The 15,836-nt window shown below is 39.8% G+C and overlaps 2 protein-coding genes and 1 non-coding gene across 6 annotated transcripts in view; all 3 read right to left on the reverse strand.

The window, feature by feature from the left end:
- Positions 1–1,377: 1,377 nt before the first annotated feature.
- On the reverse strand, positions 1,378–5,113 carry LOC116534792. Of its 4 annotated transcripts, XM_032255485.1 has the most exons (4): positions 4,628–5,113; positions 3,150–3,267; positions 1,917–2,001; positions 1,378–1,486 (listed from the first exon to the last, which is right to left on the reverse strand). In XM_032255485.1, exons 1-3 carry the CDS (start codon positions 4,772–4,774, stop codon positions 1,946–1,948), a joined length of 321 nt encoding a protein of 106 aa, XP_032111376.1. In that variant the 5' UTR covers positions 4,775–5,113; the 3' UTR covers positions 1,378–1,486; positions 1,917–1,945. The 4 variants fall into 4 exon arrangements, 3 of the variants coding, with proteins under 3 accessions (XP_032111376.1, XP_032111375.1, XP_032111374.1); XR_004261875.1 differs by having other exon boundaries at positions 2,873–5,113; XM_032255484.1 differs by lacking the exon at positions 1,917–2,001.
- Positions 2,969–3,084, reverse strand: LOC116534846. The gene has a single exon (XR_004261915.1). It is a non-coding gene; the product is annotated as a small nucleolar RNA SNORD89 (small nucleolar RNA).
- An 810-nt stretch (positions 5,114–5,923) lies between the features above and the next one.
- Positions 5,924–15,836, reverse strand: part of RNF149 (ring finger protein 149) — a 30,726-nt gene continuing 20,813 nt past the window's right edge. Inside the window, exons 5-7 of the mRNA XM_032255482.1 lie at positions 14,551–14,647; positions 10,066–10,258; positions 5,924–6,647 (exon numbers count right to left, since the gene is read on the reverse strand). Of these exons, the coding sequence (XP_032111373.1) occupies positions 6,604–6,647; positions 10,066–10,258; positions 14,551–14,647 (334 nt within the window). The 3' untranslated portion in view covers positions 5,924–6,603. The remainder of the gene's footprint in view (positions 6,648–10,065; positions 10,259–14,550; positions 14,648–15,836) is intronic.

Below are 15,836 nucleotides of genomic sequence, written 5' to 3' on the forward strand. Positions count from 1 at the left end.
TTAGTTTTTCTTAGAAATATTTAAGAATGTTTGCTTAGAGAAAATAATAAGCCCATCTATCAGAAGAATGCCTTCAGACAAAATGATGGCAACAAATGATTTCTTTCTATGCTTAAAAGCAAGCAGCTGCATTTTATACCTTAGCATTGGGAAAAAATAGCTTATTGAAGTACTTTCAGAGTGGCAGTTTCAACAACCCAGCCTTAGGTTCGAGGGCCTCCTGATTCTCTGGCGTCGTAAAACATTGAACTAACAGCCAACAGCACCATCACTCATGCCTGAATGAAGCTGATGTAACAACCAGACACTTGGTCCATGAGGCATATCACAGTCTTGTTGCCCTTAAAACAACAGGCAATACTTTGCTATACCTGGGGGCCATTTTAAATAGTGAAATCACCAACAAAAGGTGCAAAAATGCAAAGAATTCGGTACTTAAGAGATTAGGAAAGAACACTTGTAGTAGGAGAGGAAACAAGGCAGAGAATCTGCTCTTTCATCCTCGGTAAGGAACGTGCGTGTCAGGCAACTTGGCTCATTCACTGCTCTGTGCATGTCTGAAAATGACTGCATGTGATGATTTTGTTTGGAGTTACAAATTTTAGTGAGTAAGCAAGTTCTCAAATGGACTTCGTAAGTGACGATCAAAATCACAATACTGGTGTTTACTTGAAAGACTTTAAATAGCTTACAAAGAATAGTGGTAACATTTATAGAACACTTTACAAAACAGTCGAGATTTACACTTGTAACACCAACAAAAGCTTCTTCAAAATAAAAGTTTACCTAAAGTAAAAAAAATTGCTGGCTGGGTTTAGTGCATCACACCTGTAATTCCCAGCACTTTCGGAGGCCAAGATGGGAGGATCACCTGAGTTCAAGACCAGCCTGTAGGACATAGTGAGACCTCATGTATACTGAAAACAAAACAAAAATTAACAGGGTGTGGCATGCACCTGTAATCCCAGCTACTCTGGAGGCTGAGGTGGGAGGATTTCTTGAGCCTGGGAGATTGAGGCTGCAGTGAGATACAATGGTACCACTAAACAGATTCAATAACTGCAATAAACTTTTTTTTTTTTTTTTTTTTGAGACGGAGTTTCGCTCTTGTTACCCAGGCTGGAGTGCAATGGCACGATCTCGGCTCACCGCAACCTCCGCCTCCTGGGTTCAGGCAATTCTCCTGCCTCAACCTCCTGAGTAGCTGGGATTACAGGCATGCGCCACCACGCCCAGCTAATGTTTTGTATTTTTAGTAGAGACGGGGTTTTCACCATGTTGACCAGGATGGTCTCGATCTCTTGACCTCGTGATCCACCCACCTCGGCCTCCCAAAGTGCTGGGATTACAGGCTTGAGCCACTGCCGCCTGGCTAACTGCAATAAGCTTTTAAGTATAATCAAATGAGTTCAACTGTCACGTTAAGACACCTTGGATTCTTGGGATTTTCTAGTTCCAATTTCTAGCTTCAAAATCTTCAAATCACCTGTTAAAAAGAAGACAGCAATAAGTAACAGGGTAGAAAGCAGTTATTTCAAAAATAGTTTGGGATTCTAAAATATAACTATTACAAATAACAGTGTTTCTTTATTTAGAAAGCTTTAAAGAAATACCAGTTTTTACTCTTCTAATGTACATATACATTTACACCTAATTTTAAGTAGCACATTTAATGACTGACATTTTCTTGATGATGGTTACATGTCTCTTTTAAACAGTATTTTGAATGATATTCCTTAAACATTTTAAGGGTATCTGGAAAATTAATGCATAGGAAGAACTTTTTACACATTTATTAAAATTCCAGCACCCTCTATTAAGATATTTTACTGATTTCACTTTACATCTTGTCTGTTGTTTTTATGCAATCGCTACTGTTCTTATCAGGAAAATCCCCAAGACACTTCCAAGAGTACCTGTATAATCCTGGATCTGATACCTGCAATCAGTCCACACAAAATCCTGGTGTTCCCAGGCTTCTCACTAGCCCATAATACAACCCTACAACTCAGCAAAAAAAAAAAAAAAGCATGGGTTGGCTTTTTTTCCTAATATTTAAATGAATGTAGTGCCAACACTTTTCTTCACAACTTCGCTATAGAAAAGAGGGCAAGTCTCCAGCTGCATGGCTGATTATGACACCATAAAAATTTCACTTTTGTAACTGGTAATCCAAATGTTAGTGTTTTTGAAAATATGGTGACAAGTGTTTGTGGGTTTTGAGACGGAGTCTCACTCTATCGCCAGGCTGGAGTGCAGTGGTGTGATCCCGACTCACTGCAACTTCCATTTTCCAGTTTCAAGCAATTCTCCTGTCTCAGCCGCCTGAGTAGCTGGGATTACAGGCATGCATCACCACATCTGGCTAATTTTTTTGTGTGTTTTTAGTAGAGACAGGGTCTCACACCATGCTGGCCAGGATGGTCTCTATCTCTTGACCTCGTGATCCACCTGCCTCGGCCTCCCGAAGTGCTGGGATTACAAGCATGAGCATCGTGCCCAGCCGACAGGTGTTTTTAAAAAAAACTTTTAAAACTAAATTAGCTGGGAATGTCGTAGGTGGCTTTTCTAATTGACTATTAAGTCACACATACATTAACTACAGAACTAGTTTTGGTTTGAGTCAACATCCTGTGCTTTAGTAAATCACAAAGTAGGATTTATACCAAGCCCACAGAAACTGCTTTTGACTAAAACATATAATTACCTCAAGTTCTAGTTAGTAATACATATATACTGACATAATTTCAGCCTTCATTGAGCAAATAAACTTGAACGTGCTCAAAGGAAGAGACTATTGCCAAATTAAGCTATCTTACTGGGGAATTTGGTTACATTGGGTATTTCATCCCCACTATATGGGAACAATCACCTATTCCTGAAGGTCTATTATGATTTTTAAATCGCTCAGTTATCTTTGGGATGCCTTTCTTGACCACTCCCATGGCACAAAGCTTCCAGTCCTGTTACTGAGGTCAGACTATTGGTTCGCTTCAGGATATTTTGTCATTGTGTGCCCATAGAGAGAGCAAACTGCTGATGGAGACACTGCAATTCGGCCTTTTCTTGTCATCATTCCTCAGTAGCTGGAGGGAGCAGTCTTTTGGGAAAGGCTGTGTGTTCAAGACAGTACATGGGGAAATTATTACCTGCCGAGTGGTGTGTGTTTTTAGACCTCTCTGGCCCTTTGGTTTTCTGCTGGGAAGGAAACCCAGAGTGCCGGTCCAGACACTGAGGAGTAGAAGAAGCAGGACAGCAGGAAGGGGCCTGTGGAGAGTGGCACAGTCACGGACACTGCCTCCTTTGCCACGCCACCCGTGGTTTCCACAGTGAAATACTGGTCTATAGTACATGTGAACACATGGCTCTTATGACAAATGTTAGGGGGAGAGTGATTTGTGTGGTAAATAATCTAACTAAATGAAATCTGATTTACTATACATTCCCCCAATTCTCTGCATCTTATCAACTTAAAAGTTTTAGTAGAAACCCTCATAATAGTTGGCCCTTCCTTTTTTTTTTTTTTTTTTTTTGACAGGGTCTCACTCTTGCCCGGGTTGGAGTACAGCGGTGATCACAGCTCACTGCAGCCTTGACCTCTTGGGCTCCAGCGATCCTCCCACCTCAGCTTCCCAAGTAGCTGTGGCTATAGGCAGGTGCCACCATGTCCAGCTAAATTTTTAAATTTTTAGTAGCAATGGAGTTTTGCCGTGTTGTTCAGGCTAGTCTTGAATTCCTGGGCTCAAGGGATCCTTCCATCTTGGCCTCCCACTGTTGGTGTTAAAAGCATGCACCACCACATCGGGCCTGTCACTTCTTTATCATGTTAATTTCCATCTAAGAAAACTTCTATCAACGAAAACTATTTCCTTTCAAAGTTCTGAAGAGTTTTCTTCTCTTGCTAATTTCTTTTTTGCTACTAAAGACTTGTTTCTAGAGACATGACTGTAATTATTCCAACCACTTCAATTTATAATTTAGTGTTCGAGCTTTTAAATTAAGGAACATTATGTTTGAGAGCTGATTACGAAATCACACTTCTGTAATTATCAAAAACGATTTACCTTGGTCTGTCACAGTATTTTTTTTTTTTTTAAGATGAACACAAGTCAAATTAATTACAGTTGTTCACAATCAGCAATGTGATCATCTCGCCGATTGCTGATCTTGCCTTTCCTGGACCTAAAGTGCTCCATGGCCTCCACAATATTCATGCCATCTTTCACCTTGCCAAAGACCACATGCTTGCCATCCAACCACTCAGTCTCGGAGTCTTGGCTGTACAGATAAAAAACTGGGAAGTGTTCATGCTGCGTCCAGCATTTGCCATGGACAAGAAGCCAGGACCTGTATGCTTAGGATGAAGTTCCTGTCATCAAATTTCTCCCTGCAGATGGACTCACCACCAATGCTGTTATGGCATGTGGAGTCACCACTCTGACATAGAAACCCTGGAATAATTCTGTGAAAGCAGGAACCCTTATAACCAAATCCTTTTTCCCCAATGCTCAGAGCACGGAAGTTTTCTGCTGTCTTTGGAACCTTGTCTGCAAAAAACAGCTCCAATCTGTTAACATAGTTTCGTGGATTAGATGAGCAGTCACTTCTTGACTTCCAGGCCCCTTACCTTGAAGGAGACACAGCCCAAGTGCTCATCATCCACGGCAATGTCGAAGAACATGGTGGGGTTGACCATGGCTGGAAGCAGGGGGCTCCGGGCAGCAGCGGCAGCATCTGCAAAGCTCACAGCCTTCCATTTAAAAGTCAGCTTCATTAGCTACTGGGAAGAATGACTAATTGAAACATTTTCCCCTAGTTTTTCTTAAAAGACAAAGAGCAAACAACTTACTTGCTACAGAATCAGGATATTTTCCTATTTATATTAAACTACAGAAGATAGATTTCAAAGGTAATGGCTGTTATAGAAACCTACCTGAGGCTGTCTGCTAAAATAAACTTTTTGTGCAAAGCAAAATAAATTTTCTACTTTACTAGCTCCTCATACTGCATCTATCTATAGAGTTTATTTCAGTAAAACTGTTTACTTACTATTTCACAATGGGTAGCTAGAATCAAAGCATTAAGTGGCTTCAGAAAATAATCTATATAAATCCTTATATCCAAGCCAGGCGCGGTGGCTCAAGCCTGTAATCCCAGCACTTTGAGAGGCTGAGGTGGGTGGATCACAAGGTCAAGAGATCGAGACCATCCTGGTCAACATGGTGAAACCCCGTCTCTACTAAAACTACAAAAAATTAGCTGGGCATGGTGGTGCGTGTCTGTAGTCCCAGCTACTCAGGAGGCTGAGGCAGGAGAATTGCCTGAACCCAGGAGGCGGAGGTTGCGGTGAGCCGAGATCGCGCCATTGCACTCCAGCCTGGGTAACAAGAGCGAAACTCCGTCTCAAAAAAATAAAATAAAATAAATAATAATAATAATAATAATCCTTATATCCTACCTATGGCTATAAGAATAAATTTACAATTTTAAAACTTTTTTCAATAAACATTTTTATCTACAATGTAAAAACATACAGAGCAATAAAAGACAATTCCACATTCTAAAAAGTAACTGCCTCATACTCCTTGACTTCTACACCCTGAGAAAACAGCAGGGTGTGTGTGTGTGTTAATCACTTTCTAATACTTAGCAGTTTCCAAAAGTTTTGCATTAGCCTTCTCCCTTGACCCAGAAGAACAGCAAACAAGTAAAAAAGAAGAAATGGTTAGGGAAGGTCATGGTATGAAATGTGCTTAAACACGAATCAAGAAAAGTGGTTATTTCTTGTCAACACAAAATTACAATTCTACATCTATCGCCCTTTTAGTTTTAAAGATTAAATTGTAACTCAAACCAATATAACGGATTTTTAGTCTGCCTACTCATTTTCCTTAACAAGGCAATGAAGAACGTAATGCTCACATGCAATATAGAATCTTAGCTTTTTATTTGTAGGAAAAAATAAACAGATTTCCCTCCCCATCAAGGCATCACAAGAAGCGAGACAATAAAGGGAAAAATGCAAATCCTAAAGTCATCTAGTGCTTTTCTCATAATTCTAAACAACAAAGAAAAAGTGCTCTCAGGTTCTGAAATCTTCACATACAATACAGATGGGCAAGAAAGCTGCAGACATCTCAGTTACAAGTTTCAAGTTCTTAAAAAAAAAAAACTTTCCTCCAGGGAAAGCCCATGTGATCAATTATTGAATTGAATTATACAGTTCCACTTCAACTAGTCTAAAATTGATGTGCTTAGCCAAAAATAGAATTAACCTTTTTATACAGTACCATAGCAGCCAGTCTATTATTTAGAAACATCACCTGTCCTTTACATTAGAGTGCCTGCCCCAGTTGGCTTTATAATAGTCTGAAACAACACACTGTTCATAAACACTGTATTTTAGTAGATAAATATATGAAGACTAATCAAAGTCTCTTTAAGAATAAAATATCTTAGCCCTTTGTATATTAAATCAGAACCTAATAGGTAAATAATGTACACTATTTTCAAATATACAAATTATATGCTAAAGTAAAAAAAATAAAATGTCCTTTAGTTCAAGCCAAACTTCTGTCAGTGCTACTTCAGTGGGCACGTGCGCTAGGAGACGGGTCCTCCATGGCGAGAGTCACTCCTGCCAGCTTCTGCAAGAGAGCAACACAGCTACTCCATCAGGAGGAGAGTGCAGCATATTCCGAGCTTCAATTACATAAACACAGTTACTCACTTGGAGATAATTCAAGATGGTAAACAGAAAATTTTAAATGAAACATATATGCAAAACTGATAATCCATTCCATTGATAGCCAACAAGAAAAATCAGTAAACATCTTCCACATATAAGGGTTTTTCTAGCATTAGCCTAGCCAACATTAATCTCATCAGCAGATCAGTTTTTTAAAAACAGAGATGGTGGCACCAGATGTTCCCAAAAGTTGGAACAAGTAGCTAAGGTGATGGTGATACTGCTCCAATAAAAACAATAGCCAGTATTTACCAGGCACTATATATTATCCCTAAGAGGTAGAGATTAACGTGTCACCACTCCCGATGGTGGGGACGTGGGAGAATCTGGCTGCTTCAGAATGTATCTGACATTCTGCTGCTTTGTAAACCTAGCTGCTTCTTCTACCTTCATTTCTACCCATGATTTCAAATCAAATTATACTATCTTAGTTCTAAGAGGGCATTTCAGGACAGAAAATGGTCCGCTGTAATACACTGCAAGTTAATAAGGTAGCAAGAATGCAGAAAAATCTGGAGGCTGCTTTTGAAGGACATTTAGCAGAATAAGAGTCTTAGTATCTCAAGGGTGCTCCTGTACTAGAGAAGGCAAAGTTAGTTTTCTTTCTGGAGTTGGAAGGCAATGGCAAAAATCACACTGGTATGCACTCTGGCTCTACATAAAGAGATTCTTAAAATAAGAGCCATTTACCAACGGAACATGCTGCTTTGAAAGCTGACTGAGTTTTAGCTGGAGAACTGGTAAGGAGAATGCCTACACAGATCGATTGCTACAATTTTATAATTCTCTGAAATCTATTCTCCTTTTCCACAATGCATTCTTTTACTGGTTAATACTTACATTCTAATATTCCTATCTATTTTTGCCTTACAGATCCTAAATGTGCTACAAAGAAACGGACTTAGTTTGAATCCTACTGCTTTGGAAAAATATGCTTCCTCTTCCGGGATGATGAAATCCAAAATCTGAAGCATCAATTCTTCCCACTTAAAATAATCTTTAAATGAATCCAATTCCAATAAAAATTCTGATGATGTGATTCTCTTTTACTTGGTAAAATGATTTTAGAGTTAATCTTTAAAAAATGTAGAACAGGCCAGGTGTGGTGGCTCACACTTGTAATTCCAGTATGTTGGGAGGCCGAGGACAGTGGATCACCTGAGGCCAGGAGTAAGACCAGCCTGACCAACACAGTGAAATCCCTGTCTCTACTAAAAATACAAAAAATTAGCCAGGCATGGTGACATGTACCTGTAATCCCAGCTATTTGGAGGCTAAAGCAGGTGCATCACTTGAACCCAGGAGGCGGAGGCTGCAGTGAGCTATCGCGCCACTACACTCCAGACTGGCTGACAGAGCAAGACTCCATTTCTAACAATAATAATAATAATAACAATAATAATGTAATAATAATAGTAGTGATGATGTAGAGTAGCCCAGAAATTTTTTTAAAAGAAGAATAAAGATAAAGGAATTTGCCTTGCAAATATCAAAACATATTATTTGCAATTGTTCACTAAACAATATTAGGACAACTGATTAAACACTTAGGTTTAATAAGTGGAATAAAAAGAAAAAAAAAAGATTAAATCTCCCCTCACACCTTAAACTATATATATTAAGCCTTAAATGTAAAATACAAAACCCACAAATACGAGCAAAGTACAGGTCAATATCCTTATAATCCTAAGATAAGAAAGACCTTCCTAAGTCAGCATGCAATCAAAGGCAGAATCATGAGAGAACGGGAAACTAAACTATACAATTTCTGTCTGGAAAATACAGTGAAAAGTCAAAGGATACAGAAATGGGGGGAGAAATACACAAAATATATGACAGACCTTAGTATTTTCAGTGTATAAAAAACTCTTTAAGGATCAATATGAAAAATTACTATCTCCATAAAAAAGTAAGCTAAAGATAAAATAAGCAATTAATCAAAGAACAAAGATGACCAACAATGTGAAAAGAGGGTAGCCTCATCAGTAATAAAAAAAAATGCGATTAGTCTAGACAACATGGTGAGACTTCATTTCTACAAAACAATTTAAAAAGCTAGCTGGGACCAGGCGCAGTGGCTCACTCCTGTAATCCCAACACTTTGGGAGGCTTAGGTGACAGATCACGAGGTCAAGAGATCGAGACGATCCTGGCCAACATGGTGAAACCCCGTCTCTAATAAAAATACAAAAATTAGCTGGGTATGGTGGCACGCGCCAATAGTACCAGCTACTCAAGAAGCTGAGGTGGAAGAATCACTTGAACCTGGGAGGCGAGGTTGCAGTGAGCTGAGATTGTGCCACTGCCCTCCAGCCTGGCGAAAGAGCAAGACTCCATCTCAACAACGACAACAAAAAAGGTAGCTGGACATGGTGGCACGGGCCTGTGGTCCCAGCTACTTGGGAGGCAGAGGTGGCAGGACTGCTTGAGCCTGGGAGTTTGAGGCTGCAATGAGCTGTGTTCTCACTACTGCACTCCAGCCGGGGCAACAGAGCAAGACCCTGTCTCAAACAAACAACACACACACACACACACACACACACACACACACACACACACGCAGTTCACTATATTTTACCTGTTAGAGTGACAGAAAACAATTAGACAAGGGGTAAGTTATATATACATAATGATTTCAAAGTGCTACTGATAATAAACAACCATTAATAGTTTCAAGAAATTATAGAAAATCTGAAATATAATACTGTGTAGCTGTAAAAAATTATCTATTTATCAACACAGAAAGAGTGCCATAAATTAGGTAAAAAGTATGTTGCCTAACAGCCCATAAGTGATACTCCCCTACCCTTAAACACCCTTCAATTTCCAGAAAACACTTTATCAAAGTGTTAAAATGGTATCTCTAGGTGTGGGATGATTGTTTTCATTTGTTTCCTTTATGCTTTTCTACATTTTATGTATTTTTAAATTTTCTTTCACAGCTACTAATTCCTTTTTTTTTTTTTAAAGAGACGGTCTTGCTCTGTCATCCAGGTTCAGGCTGGTATACAGTGACAGGATCATAGCCCACTGCAGCCTGGGGCCCTTGGTCTCAAGCTACTCTCCTGCCTCAGCCTTCTCAGTAGCTGGGGCTACAGGAGCATGCCACCATACGTGGCTAATTTACAAATTTTTTTGTAGGGATGGGGTCTCCCTATGTTACCCAGACTGGTCTCAAATTCTTGGTTATTTATTCTTTGATAGCTCAAACTCAAGCAATTGTCTCACCTTAACTTCCCAAAGCACTGGGATTACAGGTGTGAGCAAGCCACCACACCTGGCACGTTCCTTTCTTTTATAATCTGCATACCGCTCACCTAGCAACGCTGTACTTTCCCCTGCATCTCCTTTAAAGCTGGTGTCACACTGTGGCTCAGATTCAGATGGGGAGGCTGATGGTGGACTGCTCTCATCACTTCCATCATCATCAGTTAGACTCAAATTTGCAGCCAGATCCCTTCCAGGAGGAGATTCTGGAGCAGGCATCTCCTGCACATCCCCAGGCTCTCCCTTGAGAATCAGAACAGAAGAAAAAACATGATCAAATCTTATCTAACATCTGGCTCATAATTCACACATGATATTATGTACTTCCATATAATGAATCTGGCAAAAAGCACATCAATGTCTCCCTTATCTAGTATCATGAAAAAATGAATTCCTTCTTGACAATGAACCTCCTAAGGCCTACATGTTTTTTATTCTAAAAAACAGTTCCTCTCCTTGATACAAGCAAAGCCACCTTTTAAACTACTAACAGAAAGTGAAGCTTTCTTTCACTTTCTTGCCTTCTTGGACAGAGGATATGAGGCCACAGCCATGAACTCTGATTACCACCCTGTGCTGGTTTACAGTGAGGCACTATGGTTTCAGACATAAACAAGGCTTTTGAACAACAGATGCCTTCAGACTGTATTATTTTCTTAAAAAAAAAAAAAAAGTCACTCTGACTCCTTCTGTATGGACAGGGTGTTGATCAGCTGTAGTTTGGCTCTACCTTCCCTCCCTCTTCCATTTGCTGCTTTAAAGAAAGGAAGACAGTGAAAGTGGGGGACCAGAGACACTAACAGCATCACTACGTTATGTCTCAACATTTGGGGGACAGTTAGAAACCTTATTTGATCAATAAAAGAGTCAAAGCTGCGTTGTAAGTAGATGGAACTCCTGGTAAAGCGACTTATTCAGTGAGGGGTTACTGCTGGTTGACTATGACCACCTGGCTCAGCATCTCACCATTGCTTCAGGTAAAAACACCACTCACAGACATTCCACCTCCCTCCACTGGGCTGTGCCCCCAACAGCCCTGCTCCACCTGTGTTCTAGAACCTGCCTCTCCTGCCTCACCAGTAACGTAACACCCTCCTATTCCTGCTCCTGACACAACAAGCAACAAACCCTGTGGCTGTAACATCACAATACCCAAACTCTGCTCAGCCTAGTCCCAACCTTTTTACCTAAATATCTGCCAACTTAACTACCTGCCAGCCTCCAACCCTGTCTGTTCATTCCACAGACACAGCATCAACCTCAACACCTTGGTTTGTCTGATGGATAATGCAACACCCAGCTCAGCTGCCCTCTCAAATGCACTTGCTCCACTTTCCAACTTCTACCTGGCAGCAGGGCACATGACTCCTCCTCTGTGCTCCCACAGGGAACACTTCAAACAGGCCTCTTTGGCCATGTCATGTCTGTGCGCGTGCCCCAAACCCCAAACAGTCCAGAAAGTAAAATCCTCCAGAGCCCATGAAGGGAGGGGCTGTGTCTTACTCATCTTTGTCTCCCCAGAGCCAAGTTCAGATCTAGCACCTTAGGTGGCACTTCTTTGACCCATCCTTGCCAAATCAATGAAAACAAGTGATAAGGACACACTGAAGTGGTTATAGCTGTAAACCCTTAAAGCCTGTGTGGCAGACTGACAGTGACTCTCACTACAGTTACGGGGAAATAGAGAACTAGTTACTACAAGAGGGAGCAGCATGGCTAACTAAAGCAGGAGGGGTCAACAGGTCCACAGAAAGGGTGTACTGTCTAAAGATTCAAAAGTCAAAGGCAAGACAGGTAAGTTTCTAAGGTTTAAAGTTACTACAGGTTCTGTTCTTCAAAAAACAAATTAGGCATTCTGAAGATATATGTTCTAGCTTTCTGAAATTAACATTCTAACAAAGCAACATAAGATGAAGAATCTTAATTTTTAATATATGAAATATATATGTAGCTTATTTCCAAAAACAAAACTCATGAGGATTAAAGTCCCTGTGCAACAGTCAGTGAAATTCCTTTCATACAAACATCCAGAAATGAAAAGCTTGTTTAAAACTACTGACTAATGAAGAAAACAACTGAGAATACGTTTTAGAGTGTATCTAATAAAGGAAAAGAATTCAAAAACCTTGCCAAGAAAGAAATTCATCGTATTCTATTATTTGAAATGCTGTCTCATAAAGGCTCATCCTCTCATGTAAGCTACAGTTTCTGGAGTAAAGAAGGGATGAGCCAGGTTCATTAAGAAAGCATATTATGGCCAGGTACGGTGGTCCATGCCTGTAATCCCAGCACTTTGGGAGGCCGAGGTGGGCAGATCATGAGGTCAAGAGATGGAGACCATCCTGGCCAACATGGTGAAACCCCATCTCTACTAAAAAATACAAAAATTAGCTGGCTGTGGTGGCGCACGCCTGTAGTCCCAGCTATTCAGGAGACTGAGGGAGGAGAATTGCTCGAACCCAGGAGGCGGAGATTGCAGTGAGCCAAGATCGCACCACTGTACTCCAGCCTGGTGCATGGTGACAGAGCAAGACTGTCTCAAAAAGAAAGCATGTTATGCCATGCTAAACACAGATACAATTATCGAAAATCATGAATACATGAAGAAATTCTAGTAGACAACTTTTCTAGACATACAGTTCTTGAACACTGACCTCCACCTTCCTGTGAGCACACAGTGAAGGTGCTCTGGAACTCACACTTAAAAAACATAATTCAGTGGCCAGGTGCAACAGCTCATGCCTGTAATCTCAGCACTTTGGGACGCTGAGGTGGGTAGATCACTCAAGGCCAGGAATTTGAGACCAGCCTGGCTAACATGGTAAAACCCTGTCTCTACAAAAAATACAAAAAAATTAGCTGGGTATAGCGGCATCTACCTGCAATTTCAGCTACTCAGGAGGCTAAGGCAGAAGAATCACTTAAACACAGAAGGGAGGAGGTTGCAGTCAGCAGAGATCGCACCACTGCACTCCAGCCTGGGTGACAAAGTGAGGCTGTCTTAATAAAAAACAGACCATAATTCATAGAGAATGACAGTAGTTATTAAGGAAGCAGTCTCTTAAGCTAGAAGATAAGGGGGCATTTTTAAGCAGACTGCAGTTTAGGAAATAAGTCTGTTTCATGGGTCAATTCTTTAGTAATGCCGCTACAGAAGCTTACATGACCATATGGCTTAATGCTGCATAAAATGATCATCATAAAAAGAAAACCCAAACTGTAGTTTCTAATTCTACAATAAACTCTATCTATGAAAAACTCTAAAAATATGTTTACAACAAGACTATATTTGATATTATTTTCCCCCAAAGATCTTTATTTAAAAACTGTTTTGTTTATTTATTTATTTATTTACTTATGACAGGGTTTCATTCTCATTGCCCAGGCTGGAGTGCAGTGACACACTCTTGGGTCAGCACAACATCTGCCTCCTGGGTCCAAGCAATTCTCCTGCCTCAGTCTCCCAAGTAACTCAGACTACAGAAGCATGCCACCATACTTCGCTATTTTTTTTTTTTTTTTTGTATTTTTAGTAAAGACAGGGTTTCACCAGGTTGGCCAGGCTGGTCTTGAACTCCTGACCTCAACTGATTCTTCCGTCTTGACCTCCCTAAGTGCTGAAATTATAGGCGTGGGCCACTGTGGCCAGCCTAAAACTGTTTATCATTTAAATGAGTATATGTTGAGAAATTAATAGATTTTATGAAAATTCTAAAAAGAAAAAAAAATAACAACCTAAACAAACACATATTTTCCCTTTATGTTCCCCTCTTTGGGTAGGGTAATAGTTAAGTGCTTAGACCCTGGAATTAATCAAACTTTATTTGAAAGATGATTCCCCATTAACTAACTGTATGACCTCAGGTGAGTTACTTAGCTTCTCTAAGCTCAAGTTTCTAATTAGATGGGAATAGTGACAGTACTTATATAGCAGCTGTGAGGATTAGACATAACAAGGTATGGAAAGCATTTATTCAGCACATGGCTAGCTACTACTATAATTTCCTTTTCATTTTGCCCCCATGTCTTCTGTGGAAGGCCCTATGACCATCAGTGATGAAACAAATTCACTACAGGACAAACTGCCCCCAAACTATTTCATTTTGAAACCTAGGAATAGGGAGAACTGATGTTAAGAAGTGTTGGCTTTGGTTTCTTCACACGTAAAATACGCACTTAAAGCCAGCAAACTATGAGGCTCCTTCCTTTTTAATTATTTTATGATTCTTGTTTATACAAAACTAACTAGCATATATACATTCTGTGGTGCAGCATACCAAAACATATTGTTCTAAATAATTACAAACTCTCTGAGAAACACCCGAGTATATTATTCTATCATCATAAATTTATTTCACTGATTTTTTTGGACTGCCTTAAAAATTCATTTTTAATAATGAGGAAATTTTCTTCAGAGAACCATAAGGATATTAGAAGGAGCATTTTGCCCGTTCCTCTTGCTTAGTCAATAATTAAACTGAATCACTCAGGAAGAACTGGGGCAGAGATTGAATATAAACAAAAATGTAACAAACCCAATATCCCAGGGCTTTGATGACATCAAGTTTACACATTGGACATGTTCGGTGATCCAAAAGCCATGGGTCAATGCATATTCTATGAAAAATATGCCTAAAAAAATTAAGTATGTGTTAATGTTTTTAAAAACAATGTTTATATAACTTATAAAGGAAATAAGACATTCTACTTATCTTTTTATTCAAGACATTCAACTTATCTTCTCATTACAAGTTAGCTGACGTCAAATCAACAATCTAGTCTACTTATTTATCATAAGTCATTATTTTCTCTTTCATGTGAAATAGATTCTGGCACTTCTAGGGAAATTTTCCCTTCACTCTACAAAAACCATGGCTTATTTATGCCCTCACACTAGGCTGTACATTTTTATGTGCCTTTGTAAGTTATTAAAGCTTTTTAGGAAAAAATTGTGGCATAAATCAACTAGCAGTAATAAGTAAAGTAATACCAAACTGGCAGTACCTTATATAAGTCCATAAAATGACTCAAATGGAAATACAACAAAAATATTAACAAATCATCTTGGGGTGGCAGGCTCAAGCAACACTTAGTTTCTCTCTTACACATTTTTGTATACACTCCATTTTTCTACAATGAGCACCTATCACTTTCAGAATAAAAAAGAAAAAAGGCATATATATTTTACTCTTTTGCTGATTTGCCTCAGTTGGTTAACTTTTCCTCCTGTATGATAAATCTATTTTCTGCAAGTGATGAAGAAAAGGAGTTAAGAGTATAGTATGGGTTTTGGAGCCAAACAGGCTGGGCTCAGACATGAGCCGGCTGGTGGTCTGAACTAGTTTCCTATGCTCTCTGCCTCACGTCAGGGGCTGAGGGGCACATACAATGTGCATACAACTGCGCCAGGCACAGAGCATACCTAGCAATTGTTTAGTATTATTGCTGTTGCTTGAAGACCTTGTTCTACCAACAGAAATCAGCTAGTAGAGTTAAAAATAACAGTACTTGGCTGGGCGTGGTGGCTCACGCCTGTAATCCCAGCACTTTGAGAAGCTGAGGTGGGTGGATCACCTGAGGTCAGGAGTTTGAGACCAGCCAGACCAACATGGAGAAACCCTGTCTCTACTAAAAATACAAAATTAGCCAGGAGTGGTGGTGGATGCCTGTAATCCCAGATACTCAGGAGGCTGAGGCAGGAGAATCACTTGAACCTGGGAGGCGGAGATTGTGGTAAGCCAATATCACGCCATTGCACTCCAGCCTGGGCAACAAGAGTGAAACTCCGTCTCAAAAAAAAAAAAAAAAAAAAAAAAAAAAG

This window comes from Sapajus apella, unplaced genomic scaffold (genome assembly GCF_009761245.1).
Source record: "Sapajus apella isolate SASKATOON/1434 unplaced genomic scaffold, GSC_monkey_1.0 scaffold89, whole genome shotgun sequence".
NCBI lineage: Eukaryota > Metazoa > Chordata > Mammalia > Primates > Cebidae > Sapajus > Sapajus apella.

What these genes read in the sequence shown, in the direction of transcription:
- LOC116534792 (XM_032255483.1), bottom strand. Translation starts at nt 4,774, where the DNA reads ATGAAGCTGACTTTTAAATGGAAGGCTGTGAGCTTTGCAGATGCTGCC. An exon ending in TGGGCTGTGTCTCCTTCAAG is followed by an intron (nt 3,268 to 4,627) that starts GTAAGGGGCCTG and finishes CACTCTCCACAG; the next exon opens with GCCCCTTCCTGCTGTCCTGC.